This window comes from Lygodium microphyllum, chromosome 17, assembly GCF_053477565.2.
Source record: "Lygodium microphyllum isolate KBCC chromosome 17, Lygodium_microphyllum_v1.1.10, whole genome shotgun sequence".
Lineage (NCBI taxonomy): Eukaryota > Viridiplantae > Streptophyta > Polypodiopsida > Schizaeales > Lygodiaceae > Lygodium > Lygodium microphyllum.
Genome location: NC_141151.1, coordinates 7,946,365 through 7,964,855, shown reverse-complemented (window position 1 = coordinate 7,964,855; position 18,491 = coordinate 7,946,365). Strand labels below are relative to the sequence as shown.

Here is an 18,491-nt window from a genome sequence, read left to right as displayed (position 1 = left end):
CCCAAACATCCAAGTAAATCAAGTGCAATGGCCTAGAGTTGTTCCAAACATGCTTCATAAATAGAAATTGAGATTTCTTATTTCTGAACTAACATACAATACAAACATGACCTAAATCCAAATATGCAAAATTTGGCAAGCTTGTAACAAATAGCTTTCTTTGCATAAGTTGCAATCTTTGAACATTCACATGTCCAGTCCTCTTATGCACATCTCAAGATCTCTAACTACACCCTATCCATGTCCAAACATGACTAATTTCAATTGTAGAATACTAGAATCCAAAATGAACATATGATTATATCTTTTGCCTTTAGCAATTAGCTTACAACCATTTCCAAAATCTTTCAATAAAACAACTATGCTTATTGAATCACACTTGCAGATTTTGCTCTATCATTTGCCCAACTAAAAGAAGATTCTTAGTGATGGAGGGGACATGCAATACTTCTAATAACCATCATGAATAACCAAGGGAACTACACCCTTATGCTCAATGTTATACTATGTGCCATCACCTGTTACACAGACATAGCCATTCTTATTAGAAACCATGTCAATGAACCATTCTCCATGCGAAGCCATATGATTGGATACCCCAGAGTCAACATACCATACATCATCTAACTTATTTTCTTTAGTAACATTATTACGAACATATGTTATAGCAAACAATCTATCAATAGAGCAACATCCTCAACATGACTAAATAAAGCATAATGAAACTATTGCTTGCCTTTCTGATTCACTTGTTTCTTCTAGCACTCCTTAGTAATATGCCCATACTTTCCATAGAATGGTAGTCCTTATCCTTATTTGCATTCTCATGCATACTCTGTGATTGTCATGAATCTCTTCCTCTAGAGTTGGATCTCCCCCTTGCTCAGAGTATCCACCACCTCTAACATTTTGTGTATGTTGATTATTCACATTATGAGATGCATTCTGATTAGTCCCTTGACCATGAGAGAACCCTCCACCATGGCTACCTAAGCCTCTTTGATTCGAGTAAAAAATTGCATCTCTACCCTTTGAGCCAAACACCATATTGGGGAATGTGGGAATTTCCCATAAGTTTGGGACACGTGGTCAAATATTTGGATTTCTCATAACTTGAACAGTATAGCTCCAAATCGAGCGCTCTATAGCTCAATAGATTCCACTTTTCAAGTGCTTTCCAATGAGGTCACATCATACAATTTTGAGAACCTTATGGGCATGTTATCCGGGTGCCACCTTTTTAGCATTCAAAAATGGGAATTGGGAGATTCCCAAACTCACTAATATTGAATGGCCCACTAGAATAGCTAATCCAACCTCTTCATGGACAAGCAATGAAACTAGTTCATTAAAATCAAGCATCTCTAAGTGATTACAGTGAGATAGACATATCAAATTACTTATACTCAGGTCCAAGACCATTCAGTGTTACTACAACCAAAGCTTCATCATCTACTATAGCTCCAATAGAGGCTAGTTGATCAGCAATGATCTTTATATCTATGACATAGTCCTATATTGACCATCATTTCCTATCCACGGCATTAGACTTCTGTTTCAAAATTGGATCTTTCATGCATTGGTAATAGTATCATAATACTACATCAAGATGTTCCATGCATCTTTTGGTGACTTGCAATTCATGATTTGACCATTGCATCAAAGATACATAGTGAGAGCCAATGCAAGACTTTGTAGTCTCATTCAAGCTAAGCATGATGTGCTCTCTATTGTTTAGGAATGGGATTTCTTTCTAGAAGTTTTGGTTCAACCTCATTACTTATAATAGAATCCCAATACCCTTTTCCAATCAAGAAACTCTCCATACAAAAATTCCATATTCCATAGTTACTATTATCCCCAACAATCTATGTGATATTATCTTACTTATCTACATTTGTCATATTTGTAGTTGAAAGTGTTTACTACAATATCCAAGTTTTATGCTACCAATGCCTGACTCCTTGTAGACCAAACAGTCTTTTCAAAGACACAATGCTTGCCTAACATCCAAGCAACACAAATACATTTCCAAGCTACTCTACATCTAGTTCAATGCAGCTCATCCCATACATAGAGTTGAAATTCATACATTAGACAAAATCTCAACAATCTCAGCTAAGTGGCATAGATATACACTTTTCAACCTTTTAGTCCTATAATGATTGCACTAATATCTTTGTATTAATCAATGATATTTTAGCTAAAAAATATGCCAACCATCTCTGAACATCTGTGCCAAAGCATCTAAGTGTTGTAGCATAACCAAGTAAACATCATTAACTGCATAGATCTCATACAGACATGATCACAAACCTTCCAAATAAAAAGTATCCAGACAAGGGGTTGTTATACCAGCAACAAATCAGTTCAAAACTGAGCAATCAATGCTCATAGTAGCTCAAGAACCATTCCATGATAATATAGTACTATCCAAGCATGCATAAGCATTAATAGAGACTTTAGTGAGCTCAAGAAAGTCAAGGGGTAAGTTGTCTTAGATTTATTGCAGCACCTTTTCTGTAACACACACTTTCAGTTCTCTTCCAATGATCCAGATACATGAGTATAATGCCAAGTTCATTGCTAGGCATCCCTTGTTGTCCAAGTATGTTAGTGCCAAGTATTAGATGGCGGAAATTTAGATCAACACTATTAGAGACCATGAGCATTTTCTCACAGTTTACTTTGGTATATGCATGCAGACTTAATGTTCATTAGGTAGCTCAATGGACGCTCAAACCAAGGCAAAGATATCTAGTGCCAATGTTCAAAGGTGTCTAAAAACATGTGCCTTCAGTGCCCAAGAAATAGGCGCTTTCTGTGCTAGCCACGCTAAATTAGAAACACAAGTTTGTTGTTGTGCGATGCTACTATGATCAGCACTTGATGATGCAACACAATAATGCCCAAGATGCAACAGAAGGTAGATATTACATCTGCCAATCAATAGCCAAATATGAAAGAAACTTCCAAAGCTCTGATGTTGTCCATACACTGACTATTCAAACCTGGCGCAAGTCCAATGCTGTTCATGTTGAAAGTTCAAACTAGCTGATGTTGTCCATGCTGAATTTATGGACTAAATGGTGGTCATAAAGCTCATCTCCTAGAGCTCTAGTTGGGCCATTGAACCCCCTTAAATGCCTCAACTTCTTTAGGCAAAAAGGACAATTAATTCATGCCTTCCTTTCTTGTCTACAAATCAAATTAGCTTGAGCTTTTCACTTGAACTCTCCTAGAAACTTGCTTTGATGCCATGTTAGAAGTTCAAGAGAGACAAGAGGGTAAGGAGGTGGAGCAAGAGCAAAGAAATGTGCTTTATGCTATTTTACTCTTCATTATTCATCATCTATCTCACGCCTTACTGTCTAATACTACAATAGTGAAGATAATCTAGGTCTCACTACTGACCATAGGTCTAACCATGGTTGAGTTACTAACTCAACTTATTGACCACACATGACACACATCTAAGCTATAGCTGGAGAGTCGGTAGAATAGAATGAGCTTGATCCTCAACACTATTTGTAGTCCATTGGTTTATACTAATCTTGTAGTTGGGTATACCTTGTTGTTTTTTGTGTGTAAATATACTTTTGTCATTACAGCTTCTTCATTAAGTTCAAAGAATGGATTATTCAATATTGAAATGCCTAATGGGACAACCTTTTCATATTGGAAAGAGCAAATATACAATGTATTGGTCCAGAAGAAGCAAGTAAAGCCAATCAAATGTAGTAGGATTAAACTTGAGGACATGAATCCACATGTACGGGTATTCCTTCGATTGGTTACAAAGTGAAGTGACCCTTCTTAGATGGGTCTTAGATTGGTATTTATGAGACCTTCGTAGTTTTAGGAATCCTTGGGTCAATTCATTAGGGTTTGTTGAGATATTTACAATCACACCTATTGTAGCCTCTTTGTACGAGGTAGTTCTAGGCTTAGGACATGCAGGTAGACTAAATCCCATATGCACAAAAAGGGAAAATTACTACCATCCAACAACTATAAAGCATTGTACTTGACTGCCACTTTTCATATGGAATGAATACAATGTCATGATGCTTTGTACTTTCAGTTAAGTTTCTTGTCTTTATCAATCCTACACAAGATTGCGTCCAAGCTGCCATCTTGGAACCTATTTCACTTGTGTAATAGTTTCTCTCTACTTATCTATGTCATCATGAGTTTGGTCTTCATCTTCCACCTGCCATAGCATCTGCCATGCTCTAGATCTGCATCTTTTGACATGGTATTAGAGCCCAATCGGGCATGGCACTACTTCTTCAGCTCTCTTTCATTGTCATGTAGCTTGGCTTGAGCTCAATCCCCAGCTCAGGACCTCATGTCCCACTTCTTCTCCTCACTTTATCTACTTGGCAACCATAGCCAAGTAGCTTGGAGCTTTCATATCTCTCTCCACAGTCAATATTTTTTTATACCTTCTTCTAGGCATATCTTTTTGACTCAAGATGCCTCTCTCTATTATGTTACAACAAGACATTGCTCATCACAAAGCTCAACATTGTCAACTCTTACAACTTTTTCCCTATGTGTGTCTACCATAGCCAAACCTTGCCAACTTTGAGGAGCTAGATCTTGCAATAGAGGGCATAACCCTCATGTGTTCTTCTATATAGTTGTTACTCTGCTCAAGATGCTTCAGTGTAGCACAAAAATCGACATGATTAATGCAGAATAAACCCGGCATTGTGATTGTATCAGAATTAGGTGCATTTTCGTTACAGCAGTAGATCATACAACAACACCATCATTTCGTGATGAATTTTGTGCTACATCCCTAGGGATTTTCAAGGTCAAGACCTAAGCTTCCTCCCCATGAAATTTTATGGAAAATGGTTCAATATATGAGCTGCTACAGTTGTTTTATCAGGCCCCTGTCAAACCCAACGAAGGAAGCCATAGCCATTTCACTTCAAGCTCCTCTTCCTTCTCACTCCATTAGAAGGATTTGCCACTCTGATCTGAGCTCCCAGCTCGATTTCTAGCAAGGATTCAAGTGTTTTACCAGCAAGATTTGTCCATCACACTAGCAAGGAGGGGACTCAAGCAACCGGTTCATCAAGCAAAGCAACAACAAGCATCAAGAATTATCATCTTCAAACCATAGTATCTCTTGATACTAATTTAGTGCTTCTTGGCACTTTTACTCTTTAGCACATTCAAGAATCAACTCACTACTGATTTATCTCAAATTTGAAGCTAATACTCAATGACCAAAATGAATTTTTTCATATGGACACATGCTATCAAGGGTAACACAACTACTCTTGATACTCACTTGTACTACGTAGAAGATGGTACTCTACCTACAGGAAGACATGGAGCTTCCTATATCCAAATGCCATCAATGTACCCATTTGAAGACCTTGAAGACATGAAAGTGCAAAATTTTGCAGTCATTTCCATTGCCTCAAAGATAATGATATCTTTGCTTGTATTTCTTTGTACTAGAGTTCTTTTGGCTTATACAAACTAAGAAGAGGACAAACTGTTTTCAACCTCCACCTTTGTGTGTATTTCCCCATTGTGCAAGCAAGAAAGCTACAAGTGAGACTCCTTCCTTCTAACCCACAATCTTGATATGGTATCAGAGCCTTGTTCGTGGTAAGGAGCTCAAGAAAGCAAACCAAGTTCGCAGTGTTCTGGTAAGAGGACCAGTGTTGCTTTTATTTTTCTGTTTTGGGAGCAAGTCTCTGCAGGTAGCACAGCCCGAAAGTGCAAGAGTGCATTGTCTCAAATTGAGACGCCCTTCGCGGTGTAGCAAGAGGGCAGTATATGCATTGTCTCAGATTGAGACGCTATTCGCGGTGTAGCAAGAGTGCATTATCTCAAATTGAGATGCCCTTCGCGGTTGCTCTGTTTTTTTTATTTGAGGCCATTTCGGGGCTTGTTTTGGAGGCGGAAGTTTTTTGCACACACTCAGAAAAAGATCCAGTTTTATACTGTGCGACTACTGTTCTACAGGTCGGTGAAAAGTTACTATAGAAATTGCATCGTATGCCTGTGCGCAAAGACATTGGGAGTTACAGAATCATCCTTGTTGCCTGTTGATGCAAAATCGTCACTAGGAAGTGAATGTGTGGTCAAATACCACTTTCGTCAATTTTGCAGATTTACCCTTGTGAGGCTGAAGCTGTGTTCTTTGCAATGACATAATTTTTTGCAGTATTCTGTAATGGCGTCTGATTCTCTTTCACAGATTGTCACTGAAAAGCTTGACAAGAACAACTTCCAAGCATGGAAGTTTAGAATGATGAATTTCCTTATGGGAAAAGGATATTGAAAATTCGTTGCAGGAAATGAAGAAGAACCAGTTCTTCCTGATGTTTCCAATCAACAGCAAATGTAAGCATTTAAAGTATGGCATGAGAGGAGCTAGGAAAGTTATGTACTGACTGTCTATCAGCATTTCAGACTCTATGATTGTGCATATTCAAGATGCAAGTACGCCAAAGAAGGCATGGATACTTTGTCAAAAATGTATAGCACAAATACTCAAGCCAGGAAAATGTAGCTCAAGCAAGAGTTGCACAATGTGCAAAGAGAAAATATGAGTATCAATGACTATCACATGAAGGTGAAGAAGATTGCAGATGCACTTGCTTCCGTTGGGTCGCCAGTGGAAGATGATGATTTAGTTTCTGTTACCTTGAATGGTCTAGGAAAGGATTATGCACAGTTCCGAACATTCATTTCCGTCCGTGAAAGATTTCCTGATTTTGAGGAGTTGATTGCTCTTCTAATTTCTAAGGAGCAGAGAAATGGTGGTGCATCTTCTTCAGGAGGAACTTCAAAAGAAGCTGTCTTCTACTCAAATGCTGAAAGAGGTAGAGGCAGAGGTAGAGGAGGCCGATCTGGAGGCCGTGGTAGAAATCAGAATATACAGCAAACTCAAGAAAACCAGTCCTATGGAGGAGGACGTGGTAACTCTAGAGGTAGGGGGAGCCAAAGAGGTCGTGGTAGATGGCAAAGAGGCCAAAATGCAAACAACAATGTTGAATGCTACTACTGTGGTAAAATGGGTCATATGGCTAAAGTTTGCTATAAAAAACAAAATGACATCATGAATGGAAAATTGCAACAAGGAAATCATGCATCTTCTAGTAGACATGGTGATGACAGAAATGAGCACTTGTTTATGGTGCAGCACATGACCAATTCTGTAACAAGTGTAGAAGAAAGCAACGATGTGTGGTATATTGACTCAAGTGCATCAAACCACATGACAGGTCATGCTGAATGGATGTAGGATGCAAGGAAAATGAAAAAACCAGGATTTGTGGAGACTGGTGATGATATTGCACATCCTATTGTGCATATTGAAAATATTCCTTTGTCTATACAGGATGGAAAAAAGAAATACATGTCGGATGTATTTCATGTCCCGAATATCACCAAGAACTTGGTTTCTATTGGTCAAATGGTTGAGCAGGGCTTGCAGGTCAGATTTAATTCTCATGGATGCTTTGTTGAGGATATGAAAAATAAAGGTCGCTTAATAGTAAAAGGAAATAAGAAGGGCAGAATGTTTACGTTGGATGCAGACATGCCTGAATTGAGTGCGACAATGTTTGCACATGGGACCGATGTAGTTGCAGATATTGATATCTGGCATAAACGCATTGGTCATATTAATGTACAGCGACTTAAATCAATGCAAGCCCAAAATATTGTTGCAGGATTGCCTAAATTCAAGGTTGCAGAAATGCATAAGGTATATGAAGCCTGTCAGTTTGGAAAACAGGCAAGGAAACCATTTCCTAGACATGTTCAAGAGAGTAAGAAGTCATTGGAATTAATCCACTCTGATGTGTGGACTACTAAAGCTGCATCTCTTGGAGGCTGTCATTATTTTGTCACTTTTATTGATGACTATAGCATAAAAGTTTGGGTGTATTTTATGAAAAAGAAAAGTGAAGTTTTTGGGTATTTCAAAACTCTTAAAGCTATGGTTGAAAAAGAAACAGACCTGCAAATAAAATGCCTAAGGTTAGATGGAGGGGAAAAAGTACCTCTCAAATGAGTTTGCAAGGCTCCTGCAAGAGCATGGCATAAAGCAGCAATATTCATGCAAACATGCATATTGGAGAGGTATCTCGTGCCATGCTCAATGAAAAAGACTTACCAGATTTTTATTAGGCTGAAGCAGTTGCTACAACAGTCTACATAATGAATAGGACTCCCACTGCAGCAATACATGGGATGACTCCAGAGAAGAGGTATACTGGTAGGAAATCACATATTTCTCATTTGAAGATTTTTTATTGCATTGCCTATGTTCATGTGCCAGATGAGTTGAGATCCAAGTTGGATCCAAAAGCTGAGAAGTGCATCTTTATTGGTTACTCTCTGCACAGAAAGGGTATAGATGTTATAACCCTTCTACTCGTAAGTTTATAGTAAGCAGAGATGTTTTTGATGAGATGAGTAGCTGGTATAAACCAGTAAATGTGATTGATGATGTAGATGCACAAAATGGTAATGTTGCACAAAATTCACAGCAGCAGTCACAAAATATTAGTGGACCTGGAGTGTCCTCTAGCAATGGTTCACATTCTTCGCCATGGACAAGCAGATTGAGATTAGGAGAATCTCCTCAAAACAATGCAAATAGTGGTATGCAGGTTTCACGAAAAGGAAAATAGAAGGTAGATCGGCCCGTGTTTGATGTGAATGCAGGTCACTCTTATGTGGATGGTGAATCCAGTGGCTCAGAACAGAGCATTGATGATGAGTTGGGTATTTCTTCTATTGTTACACCTGGAGTAAGGAAGACCAGGGATGTTTTAAGAGTACCTGAGAGTGAACTTACTTTGCGCAGGTCTACCAGAGCTAGGTATCCTGTGGATAGGCTGAAATATGATGAATTTACAGCCATTCACTATGCCTATATGGTCAAAGTGATACAGGAACCAGAACGCACTTCTTTTGAGCAAGCCATGGGAAAAGAAAAATGGGAGAAAGCCATGGATGAAGAAATGGATGCCTTGAAAGCAAATGCTACATGGGAATTGGTACCTTTGCCTAAAGATAAGAATGCAATTGGTTGTAAGTGGGTTTATAAGGTAAAGCACAATACAGATGGTTCTGTGAACAGATACAAGGCAAGATTAGTAGTCAAGGGCTATGCACAAATATATGGCATTGATTATGAAGAAACATTCAGTCCGGTTTGCATGGATGGCAACCGTAAGAGCAGTCATTGATATGGCTACATCAAAGGGATGGTCTTTACATCAGATGGATGTAAAGAATGCATTTTTGCATGGTGATTTGCAAGAAGATGTCTATATGGAGCATCCACCGAGTTATGTGCATGCTGTTCATCCTGACTTTGTTTGCAGGTTGAAGAAAGCATTGTATGGCTTGAAGCAAGCACCTAGAGCATGGTCTGACAAGATAGAACAGTATCTTGTCACTATTGGCTTTCAGATTTCCAAGGCAAATTTCTTACTTTATGTGAGAAAAACAAAGAAATGTATCATGCTACTTGTTATTTATATTGATGATTTGATTGACAGGTGACAGTGATGAAAATATCCTTCATGTGAAAATGCTATTGAAGCAGAAGTTTGAGATGAATGATTTGGAAGAGCTACGTTATTTATTGGGCATTGAGGTGATTAGATCACCAAGTGAGATACGGCTCTTGCAAAAGCAGTATGGATTGGACATACTGTCCAAATATGGGATGACAGGCTATACACCTATTTCAGTTCCTTTGGAGCAGAATGTGAAACCGAGCGCAGATGCAAGTGAGCCTCTGAAAAACCCTACTATATACAGACGCATAGTAGGAAGTTTGATTTATATGACTATTACCATGCCAGATTTGAGCTATGCTGTTGGATTGGTAAGTCAGTTTATGCAGACTCCAAAGAAACCGCATTTGGATGCGGCTAGACGCATACTCAGGTATGTGAAATCCACATTGCAGTATGGACTACTTTATGAAACTAGGGTTCAAATACAGTTGCATGGATACACTGATATTGATTGGGCTGGTAGTATTTCTGATAAACGATCTACCAGTGGATATGTGTTTTCTTTTGGAAATGCTACAATCACTTGGAGCAGCAAAAAACAACCTACAGTTACCTTATCGAGCACAAAGACCGAGTACAGAGACGCAACAATGGCTACATGTGAGGTAGCTTGGTTGCATAAGCTACTTTATGATATGCATCAGCCTACAGATGGACCAGTTGTCATTTATTGTGACAACATGAGTAGTATACACTTGGCAAATAACCCAGTCTATCATGCTAGAACAAAGCACATTGAGGTGCATTATCACTATGTGCAGGAGAGGGTTTTACTAAGTCTTATTGATCTAGTTTATGTCAGCACAGAGGATCAAGTAGCTGACATATTCATGAAGGCATTGGGCGCAGCTTCTTTGGGCGCAGAGAAGCTGCGCAAGTTCAGAGATCTGCTTGGTGTGCAAGAATTGAGATTGAGCTCGAGGAGTGTTGAGATATCGAGCTCCACTCGTGATATGCCAAGGTGACCGTTATGCATTTATGTCACCGACTTGTCAGTTGCAGATGCGGTTGGTACACCATCCATGAATAATAGCTAGATGACAGCTATCCTTATCTACTCTAATTCGTGGCTCAATTAGTATACTACCTTAGTAAGTTGAGTTTGGTTTGAGACCCATATATAAGATTCTTCTATTTCTTTGTACTAGAGTTCTTTTGGCTTACACAAACTAAGAAAATAAAAAACTATTTTCAACCTCCACCTTTATGTGTATTCCCCCATTGTGCAAGCAAAAAAGCTACAAGTAAGACTCTTTCATTCTCTCCCACAATCTTGACACAACATGCATTAGTCTAAGATTAATGTTGACACTTAGCAACCTCCAACTTGCAAAGCATTTGATTCCAAAAGGAGATGCATTTCAATTGTTATGTACAAGGATTTTCTCTACTCAAATCTCTTGTTACACATTATTCACCTATGTTTAGTCATATGAATTTACTAACTACTATAAGGATGTTCAAGTGTAGTTAGCAACGCCATAAAGATGTTGCCTTGAAAATTTGAAGGTTCTTACCCATGAGTTGATTGAAAGAAAATGATTTGCTATGATGCGCATATATTATGCTGAGAGATAAAACATGTCATGTGAAGCACGGAGTCAATCCTACACGCACAATAAGAAATGGAATATAAAACCCCATGTAGATTGCTTACACAATCGTAAAGCAAACAAGGTATGACCTTGTAAGCCTCGTAATGATTCTAACCATGGCGCAGTTTACCACTAGTAACCTCTGTCAAAAGGAAAGGAAAGTGTGTGTTTTAGTTGCCATTAGAAATATTTAGGCAAACCCTTAGATGTCATCAGAAATTTCAGGCATCCTGAGTGTTGACCAAAAACGAGTGCCTTTGACAGGAAATATAGCCGAAAAAAGAAATAGACCCTGAGATTCAAATTACTTGAGATTCAGGCTTCAGCGTTGGAGCTCATAATTACAGTTCCCCAGCTTGCCTCTGTGCCTTTCCTCACCAGGGTGGCATTCCGTGAATTGCAGCGGATTTTAGGCGGCAAAACAAGATGACTGACTGGACATTGACTAGCCTCCAACAAGATCGTGTGCATAAATTCACGAGATGTATCTAAAGAAACGTCACTTGCAGATGCCATGTATATTGGATGCGTTCTGATGACCCGCTGTAGCAAAGGCAGTAGTAGTCCAAGCTTTCTTTTAGGACGCTTTAAATCACATGCATTCTGCACCATGGCTGCAATTCCGGCTAGCCAGGAATAGAGCCCTTCGTGCCTGCTTGCTGATCAGGCTCATCATCATCATCTTCTTCCACATTGGCCACTGGATCATGCTGGCCTGCGTGCAGGAGGCTGCTGACAGACCTCCAGAACCTGCGCGATGGACGCGGCTTCTCCCGGGCATCCTCAAGCCCGGGAGATGCATCAAGAGAGCTAGCAGATGCGGCATCCAGATTAGCAAACTTGATGGCAGCAAGGACCCTCTCAGGGAGCTCATCATGCTTCTGCCCTTCTAGGACGAAGGCAAGGTCCACAGTGAGGCTTGTGACATAGCCAAATGCCAGCAGGACCACTGCATTGGCCACCATGGATGATCCAATGTCTGCATCAATCTCCATGAACTGCTCATCCCTGATGTATGTCAGGGTGATGGCACGGCCAAGGAGGCAAACGCCGCGCTCACCAACGGCGGTCTTGACAATCCAGGGGCCCTGCGACACATTGGCAAGGAGCTTGAGGCGTGAGTTCCTGAAGGAATTGTCACCGTCCAGGAACCTCTGCATGAGGGAGCCCCTAGGGGGCTGCTCAAAGGACACATAGTAGAAAACTAGGCTATGGTTGTCCTTGGAAGGGATCTGCAGGTTGAAGGCCCACACAAACGGCTTCCCACACGAGGAAGGGTGGCTTCTCCTGGCCTCCTCCATGGCCGCCCTCACCCGGCTGTGCGGATGGCGCATGATGTTGCAGATCTTGGTGGAGCTCTTGATCCAGTCGAATGCGAGGGGCTGGAGCAGCCATTGCTCTGGCGCAGGGATCTTGAGCTTGGTGTCGGGATAATCGGCGGCGCGCACGTGGAAGGTGTTCCCGGGGGGGGAGGACCAGCCATGGGAGCAGCGGTCGGGGTCTTGGAGGGGGAGGGGGCCGCCATGCTTGAGCTCGTGCATCCATTGTGGCTGTTTGAGGGGATCGGCAGGGGGGGCCATGGGGATTTGCGACGGATACCTAGCAGAGAGAGAGAGAGAGAGAGAGAGAGAGAGAAGAAGAAGAAGAAGAAGAGAGGCGGCCAGGCCAGGTGACCTGTCACGACTCACGAGGATGTGTGTGGTCTGTGCGACACGTTCGTCTCTTAGACCCTTTGAATGAAAGACTCAAAGGCCCCTTCAAAGGCCCAAAGTGCCCACGTGGTGGGCCCCGGGCTGCTCTTCTCGTGGTAGCCGGGGCGCCGCCCGGCCCATAACTCATCATTACACAGACGGTTTTTAACGGGCTGTCCCCAAATAACGCGGGCCGCGGGCCCTCTAGAGGCCTTTTAAAACGCTGCCCTTTTCAAATTTCCATGCAAATGTTTTCTACGTTCTCTGATTTTGTCCCCTTCATTTCCGAGAGTTATTAATGCTAAAATTGTTTAGTTTCTGCGTTGCGTGATTGGTCCCCCATTTCCTTCCTCATTTGGCAGCATTTCTCATTAGTGCGAAAAATAAGATATTTACGTTTCTGAGAATTATGCCTTGTCAATGTCATTGCCCCCGCGTCCCCCCTCTCAACTTTCAAGCCTCACATGCATAATGGTACCCCACAGGCCGCTACCCCTACATTTATTTAATCCAAAACCTCCGCAGCACATACGGATAAAGTGCGCCTTTTCTTCCTTTTCTAGGGTAAAGGCAGGCTGGGCAGTGGGCACTACTAAAGGGTTGCACAATGGGAAGAGGTGCGCACATACCTTGAGGTCGCTTTCTTCTAAGATGATAAAAACTAGTGTTTCGCGCGTGTGAAGGTGTTTCATGCACATGGAAGCAGCGAGTAAAATTGTCATGTGAATTTGCTTAACAATCCATTTTTATTTTCTCTCTCTTTTTTTTCTCTTTGTTTTTAATTTTTTAATTTACTCTTTTTTTTTCTATCTTTTATTTTAATTTATTTTTTCTCCTGTCCAAAGTTCTCTCTTTCTCTCTCTCTCTCTCTTTCCTTTTTTTCTCTCCCTACTTTTCTTCTCTCTCTCCCTCTCTCCTTTTATTCTCCCCCCTCTCTCCTCTCTTTTCCTTCTCTCTCACTCTCTTCTTTTCTTTTTTTCTTCTCTCTCTCTCTCTTTTCATTCTCTTTTTAAGTTTTTTCTTTTCTCTCACACTCTCTCTGCGCTTCTCTCTCTCTCTCTCTCCGCTTAGTCTCTCTTAAAATATGTAAATTTTTTCTTTTCCCTATATATAATTCTCTCTTTATGTTTATATTCTCTCTCTCTCTCTCCCTTTTCTTCTCCTCCCCTTTCTCCTAAATTTCTTTTTTTTCTTCTCTCCCTCTCTCTCTTTTAAATTTTAACTTTTCTCTCTCTCTAAAAATATGTAAATTTAAAAAATATTTTTCTCTTTTCTCTTTTTTCCATCTCTCTTTCTCTTTTCCTTTTTCTTTTTCTTATTCTCTCTCTCTCTTTTCCTTCTCCTCTTTTTTTCTTTTTTTCCTCTTCTCTTTATTTTTTTTCCTCTTTTTTAAATTTTGTTTATCTTTCCTCTCTCTATAATTCTCACTCTGTGTTCAAATTCTCTCTTCTTCTTCTTCTTTTCTCACTCTCATTTTCTTCTCTCTGTCTCTCTCCCCCTTTTTCTTCTTCCCCCTCTCTCCTCTCTTTTCTTTTTTTCTTTTCCTCTCTCTCTCTCAAATTTTATATTCCTCTCTCTATAATTCTCTTTCTCTCTATTCCCCCTCTCTCTTCCTTCCTCTCCTCTTCTTTCTTTTTTGCTCTTTGTGTGTGTGTGTGTGTGTTTATTTATTTTAATTAAAAAAATAATCTAACTGAGAGAGAGAGAGAGAACCTAGGCCCTACACATGAGACAAAGGGGGAGAGTGGGAGAAGAAAAATATTAATTTAAAAAATATTATTCTCTTTCCTCTTTCCCCCCTTCTCTCTTCTTCTTCTTCTTCTTCACTCTCTCTCTCTCTCTCAAAGTGTGTAAAGAACTATGTTCGAAAAACTTCAAATTAAATTTTTTTAAAAAAAATATTTAATTAAAAGAAAAGTTTAATCTAAGAGAGAGATAGAGAGAGAACCTAGGCCTTACACATGAGAGAGAGAGAGGGGAGAGGAATTTAATTAAAAAGGGGAGGGGGAAAAGAAAGAGCGAGATTATAAGTGAGAGAGAGGGGAGGGGGTGTTAATTTAAAAAAAAAGGGAGGTAGGGAGGGGGGGTGGGGGGATGTAAGGGCTTTTGCCATGGCATTATCACTGGAAACGCCTATATAGGGAGTAATAGTGACTCAAAGTCCTACCTATATCGTACCGTTTTTTATAATTGAATAATGCAAGAGTATACATTTCTCTCACATATCGTGTTGCCTTTCTGTGCCATGTTGACTGCGTGATGAGTGTAGGTGCATCACACTTGGTATCAAAGCAACTCTTGCTCTGAGTGAAGGAGTGCTCATGGAAGCAGGAGAGCAGATCCAGTGCCCCAAAGAGAATGAGTCATAACAGCCCACATTGTGATGCCCTGTGTCGCGATGCCATGCATCGATCCCCGTCTCATTGATCTGCGTCCCGTCGGCCCCAGCGTGACATCCCGACACGACCCGCCATTTGAAGACGTGACATGGCTTCCCCGCAGCACGAACACTACATGGGGGATTCACTAGTAGTAATAAGGAGATGCCATCTACGTGCAATAAATCTATGAAAATACCCCTTATCTATCCCTATTTATGGTACCTTACCTTATAAAATATACCTTCCTTCCCTTAAATAACCCCCTCCCTTACACTCACGTGATACCATATGGTAAACCCTAGTGGACCCCCTGGGGAACACTACCACCGAAGGCGAGACGCGGCTTCCCCGCACCAACCACAACGTGGCTTCCCTGCACCGACAACACTACCAACCACATGGAGGACAATAGGGAGAATGTACCCCTCCCAACAATGGAAGAGAGGAAGAAGAGCAGAGGGCAAGAATGGAGAGTAGCCCAAGAGGAGAAGGTAGCCGAATTGGAAAGGTAGTTGGATGGCATATCAGGCATGCTGGAGTCAATTTGGAGGAACATGCAGATGAAGGAAGAGGAAGAGAAAAGAAGAAAAAAACTAGAGGTGGAGTAGGGCTATAGAGATTGGGTATTACAGCAACAAGAGGAGGAGAAAAGACACAAAATGCAAGAGGAGATGGATAGAATAGGTAGAGAGGAGACTTCTAGGAGGGCGCAAGATACAAGAAAAGACAAGGAGAAGGTGGTAGAAGCAGGAAACAAGAAGAATGACAAGAATAAGGATAAGAAGCACAACCGTAAGGAGGAGGAAGATAGTGATAGCTCAGAAGATGACTATGGCTAATTCAAGATGCCTCAACCTGCCAAGTACAAAGGAAAGAGAGATGCACTGGTCCTGAAGAAATGGATTGTAGAGGTGGATAGATACTTGAAGTTTGCCCAAATAATCGAAGATAGGAAGGTGAAAGTGGCAGCCATTTACTTGGAGAAGGATGCTGCTAGTTGGTACTTGCTAGAGCAAGAGCAAGGACACACCATCTTTTCATGGGAAGAACTCCAGGAAAAACTCAAAAACTACTTTATTCCAAAGATGGAGAAATCAAAGTGAGAGACGAATGGAGAAACCTCAAGCAAACACAAGGCAAGATTAAGGAATACGTCAGTAAATATAGACAGATTATGTTGCAACTACCAAATATGGATACTGTCACCAAATTAAATGGATTTTTGTTTAGGATGCAAGAATGGGCTAGAAGAGATGTGGAGAGATATAAGCCAACCAGCTTAGCAGAAGCTATGAGAATGGCCGAAAGACTAGTGGACCTAAAAGGCAGGAGAACTGCCTAGGGGAACCAAAATAGATTCAACACCAACCTCAACAATAATTCTTGGACCTTGAGACCCAATGCCCCTAGAGGGTCATTCACGAACACACGGAGCCAAACTCCCAATACCACACTAACTGCGTCACAATCCACATTGGTACTAAGAGAAGCAGTAGGAAGATGGGGGGAACAACCATTATAGGCCCACTCCCAGTGCATCATATGGACCCACAAGATCAAACACAGCATGGTGGAGACCCCCAGACCCATCCACACGGATCAGATGCTTCAGATGCGGGGGTCCACATTATCAAAATAGATGCCTCGTGGAAGATACAGCCTCATCAAGCGGGTCGAGGGTGAACGTAGCGCGTATGGAGGAGAAGAACCACAACCACCACGCATCCAAGAAATCCCAAGCAGAAGTGATGAAAGCATGGACCACCCAAGGGTGGGAACAGTCAGCGTTGTTGAGATATCAAGCTCCACTCGTGATACGCCAAGGTGACCGTTGTGTATTTATGTCACCGACTTGTCAGTTGCAGATGCAGTTGGTACACCGCCCCTGAATAATAGCTACATGATAGCTATCCTTATCTACTCTAGTTCGTGGCTCAGTTAGTATGCCACCTTAGTTAGTTGAGTTTGGTTTGAGACCCATATCTAGGGTTCTTCTATTTCTTTGTACTTGAGTTCTTTTGGCTTCTACAACTAAGAAGAGAAAAACTGTTTTCAGCCTCCACCCTTGTGTGTATTCCCCCATTGTGCAAGCAAGAAAGCTACAAGTGAGACTCCTTCCTTCTCTCCCACAATCTTGACATGGTATCAGAGCCTTGTTCGTGGTAAGGAGCTCAAGAAAGCAAGCCAAGCTTGCGGTGTTCTAGTAAGAGGAGCAGTGTTGCTTTCATTTTCTGTTTTGGGAGCAGATCTCTGCAGGTAGCACAGCCGGAAAGTGCAGGAGTGCATTGTCTCAGGTTGAGACGCCCTTCGCGGTGAAGCAAGAGGGCAGTATATGCTGCGGGTGAGGGCTTTAGTCCTTGGCGACCTTGTTTTTTTTATTTGAGGCCATTTTGGGGCCTGTTTTGGAGGCGGAAGTTTTCTGCACGCACTCAGGAAAAGGCCCAGTTTTATGCTGTGCAGCCACTGTTCTACAGGTCGGTGAATAGTTACTGTAAAAATTGCATTGTATGCTTGTGCGTAGAGACATTGGGAGTTACAGAATCATCCCTGTTGCCTGTTGATGCAAAATCGTCACTAGGAAGTGACTGTGTGGTCAAATACCACTTTCGCCAGTTTTGCAGATTTTCCCTTGTGAGGGTGAAGTTGTGGTTTTTGCAGTGACAGAATTTTTTGCAGTCTTCTATAATGGCATCTGATTCTCTTTCACAGATTGTCACTGAAAAGCTTGACAAGAACAACTTCCAAGCATGGAAGTTTAGAATGACGAATTTCCTTATGGGAAAAGGATATTGGGAATTTGTTGCAGGAAATGAAGAAGAACCAGTTCTTTCTAATGTTCCCAATCAACAGCAAATGCAGGCATTTAAAACATGGCATGAGAGAGCCAGGAAAGTTATATATTGGCTGTCTATCAGCATTTCAGACTCTATGATTGTGCATATTCAGGATGCAAGTATGCCAAAGGAGGCATGGGATACTTTGTCAAAAATGTATAGCACAAATACGCAAGCCAGGAAAATACAACTCAAGCAAGAGTTGCACAATGTGCAAAGAGAAAATATGAGCATCAACGACTACCACATGAAGGTGAAGAAGATTGCAGATGCACTTGCTTCCATTGGGTCACCAGTGGAAGATGATGATTTAGTTTCTGTGACCTTGAATGGTCTAGGAAAGGATTATGCACAGTTTCGGACATCCATTTCAGTTCGTGAAAGATTTCCTGATTTTGAGGAGTTGATTGCTCTT

General features: G+C 41.2%; 1 protein-coding gene across 1 annotated transcript; it reads right to left on the bottom strand.

Annotated features, from left to right (window-relative positions):
- Positions 1-11,440: 11,440 nt before the first annotated feature.
- Positions 11,441-12,876, bottom strand: LOC148021546 (protein ENHANCED DISEASE RESISTANCE 2-like). The gene has a single exon (XM_087696953.1). The coding sequence runs from the start codon at positions 12,748-12,750 to the stop codon at positions 11,797-11,799; it is 954 nt and encodes a 317-aa protein (XP_087553079.1). The 5' UTR covers positions 12,751-12,876; the 3' UTR covers positions 11,441-11,796.
- Between the last annotated feature and the right edge of the window lie 5,615 nt (positions 12,877-18,491).

Excerpts from the sequence above, each read along its gene's own strand:
- LOC148021546 (XM_087696953.1), bottom strand. The coding sequence starts at position 12,750 with ATGGCCCCCCCTGCCGATCCCCTCAAACAGCCACAATGGATGCACGAG.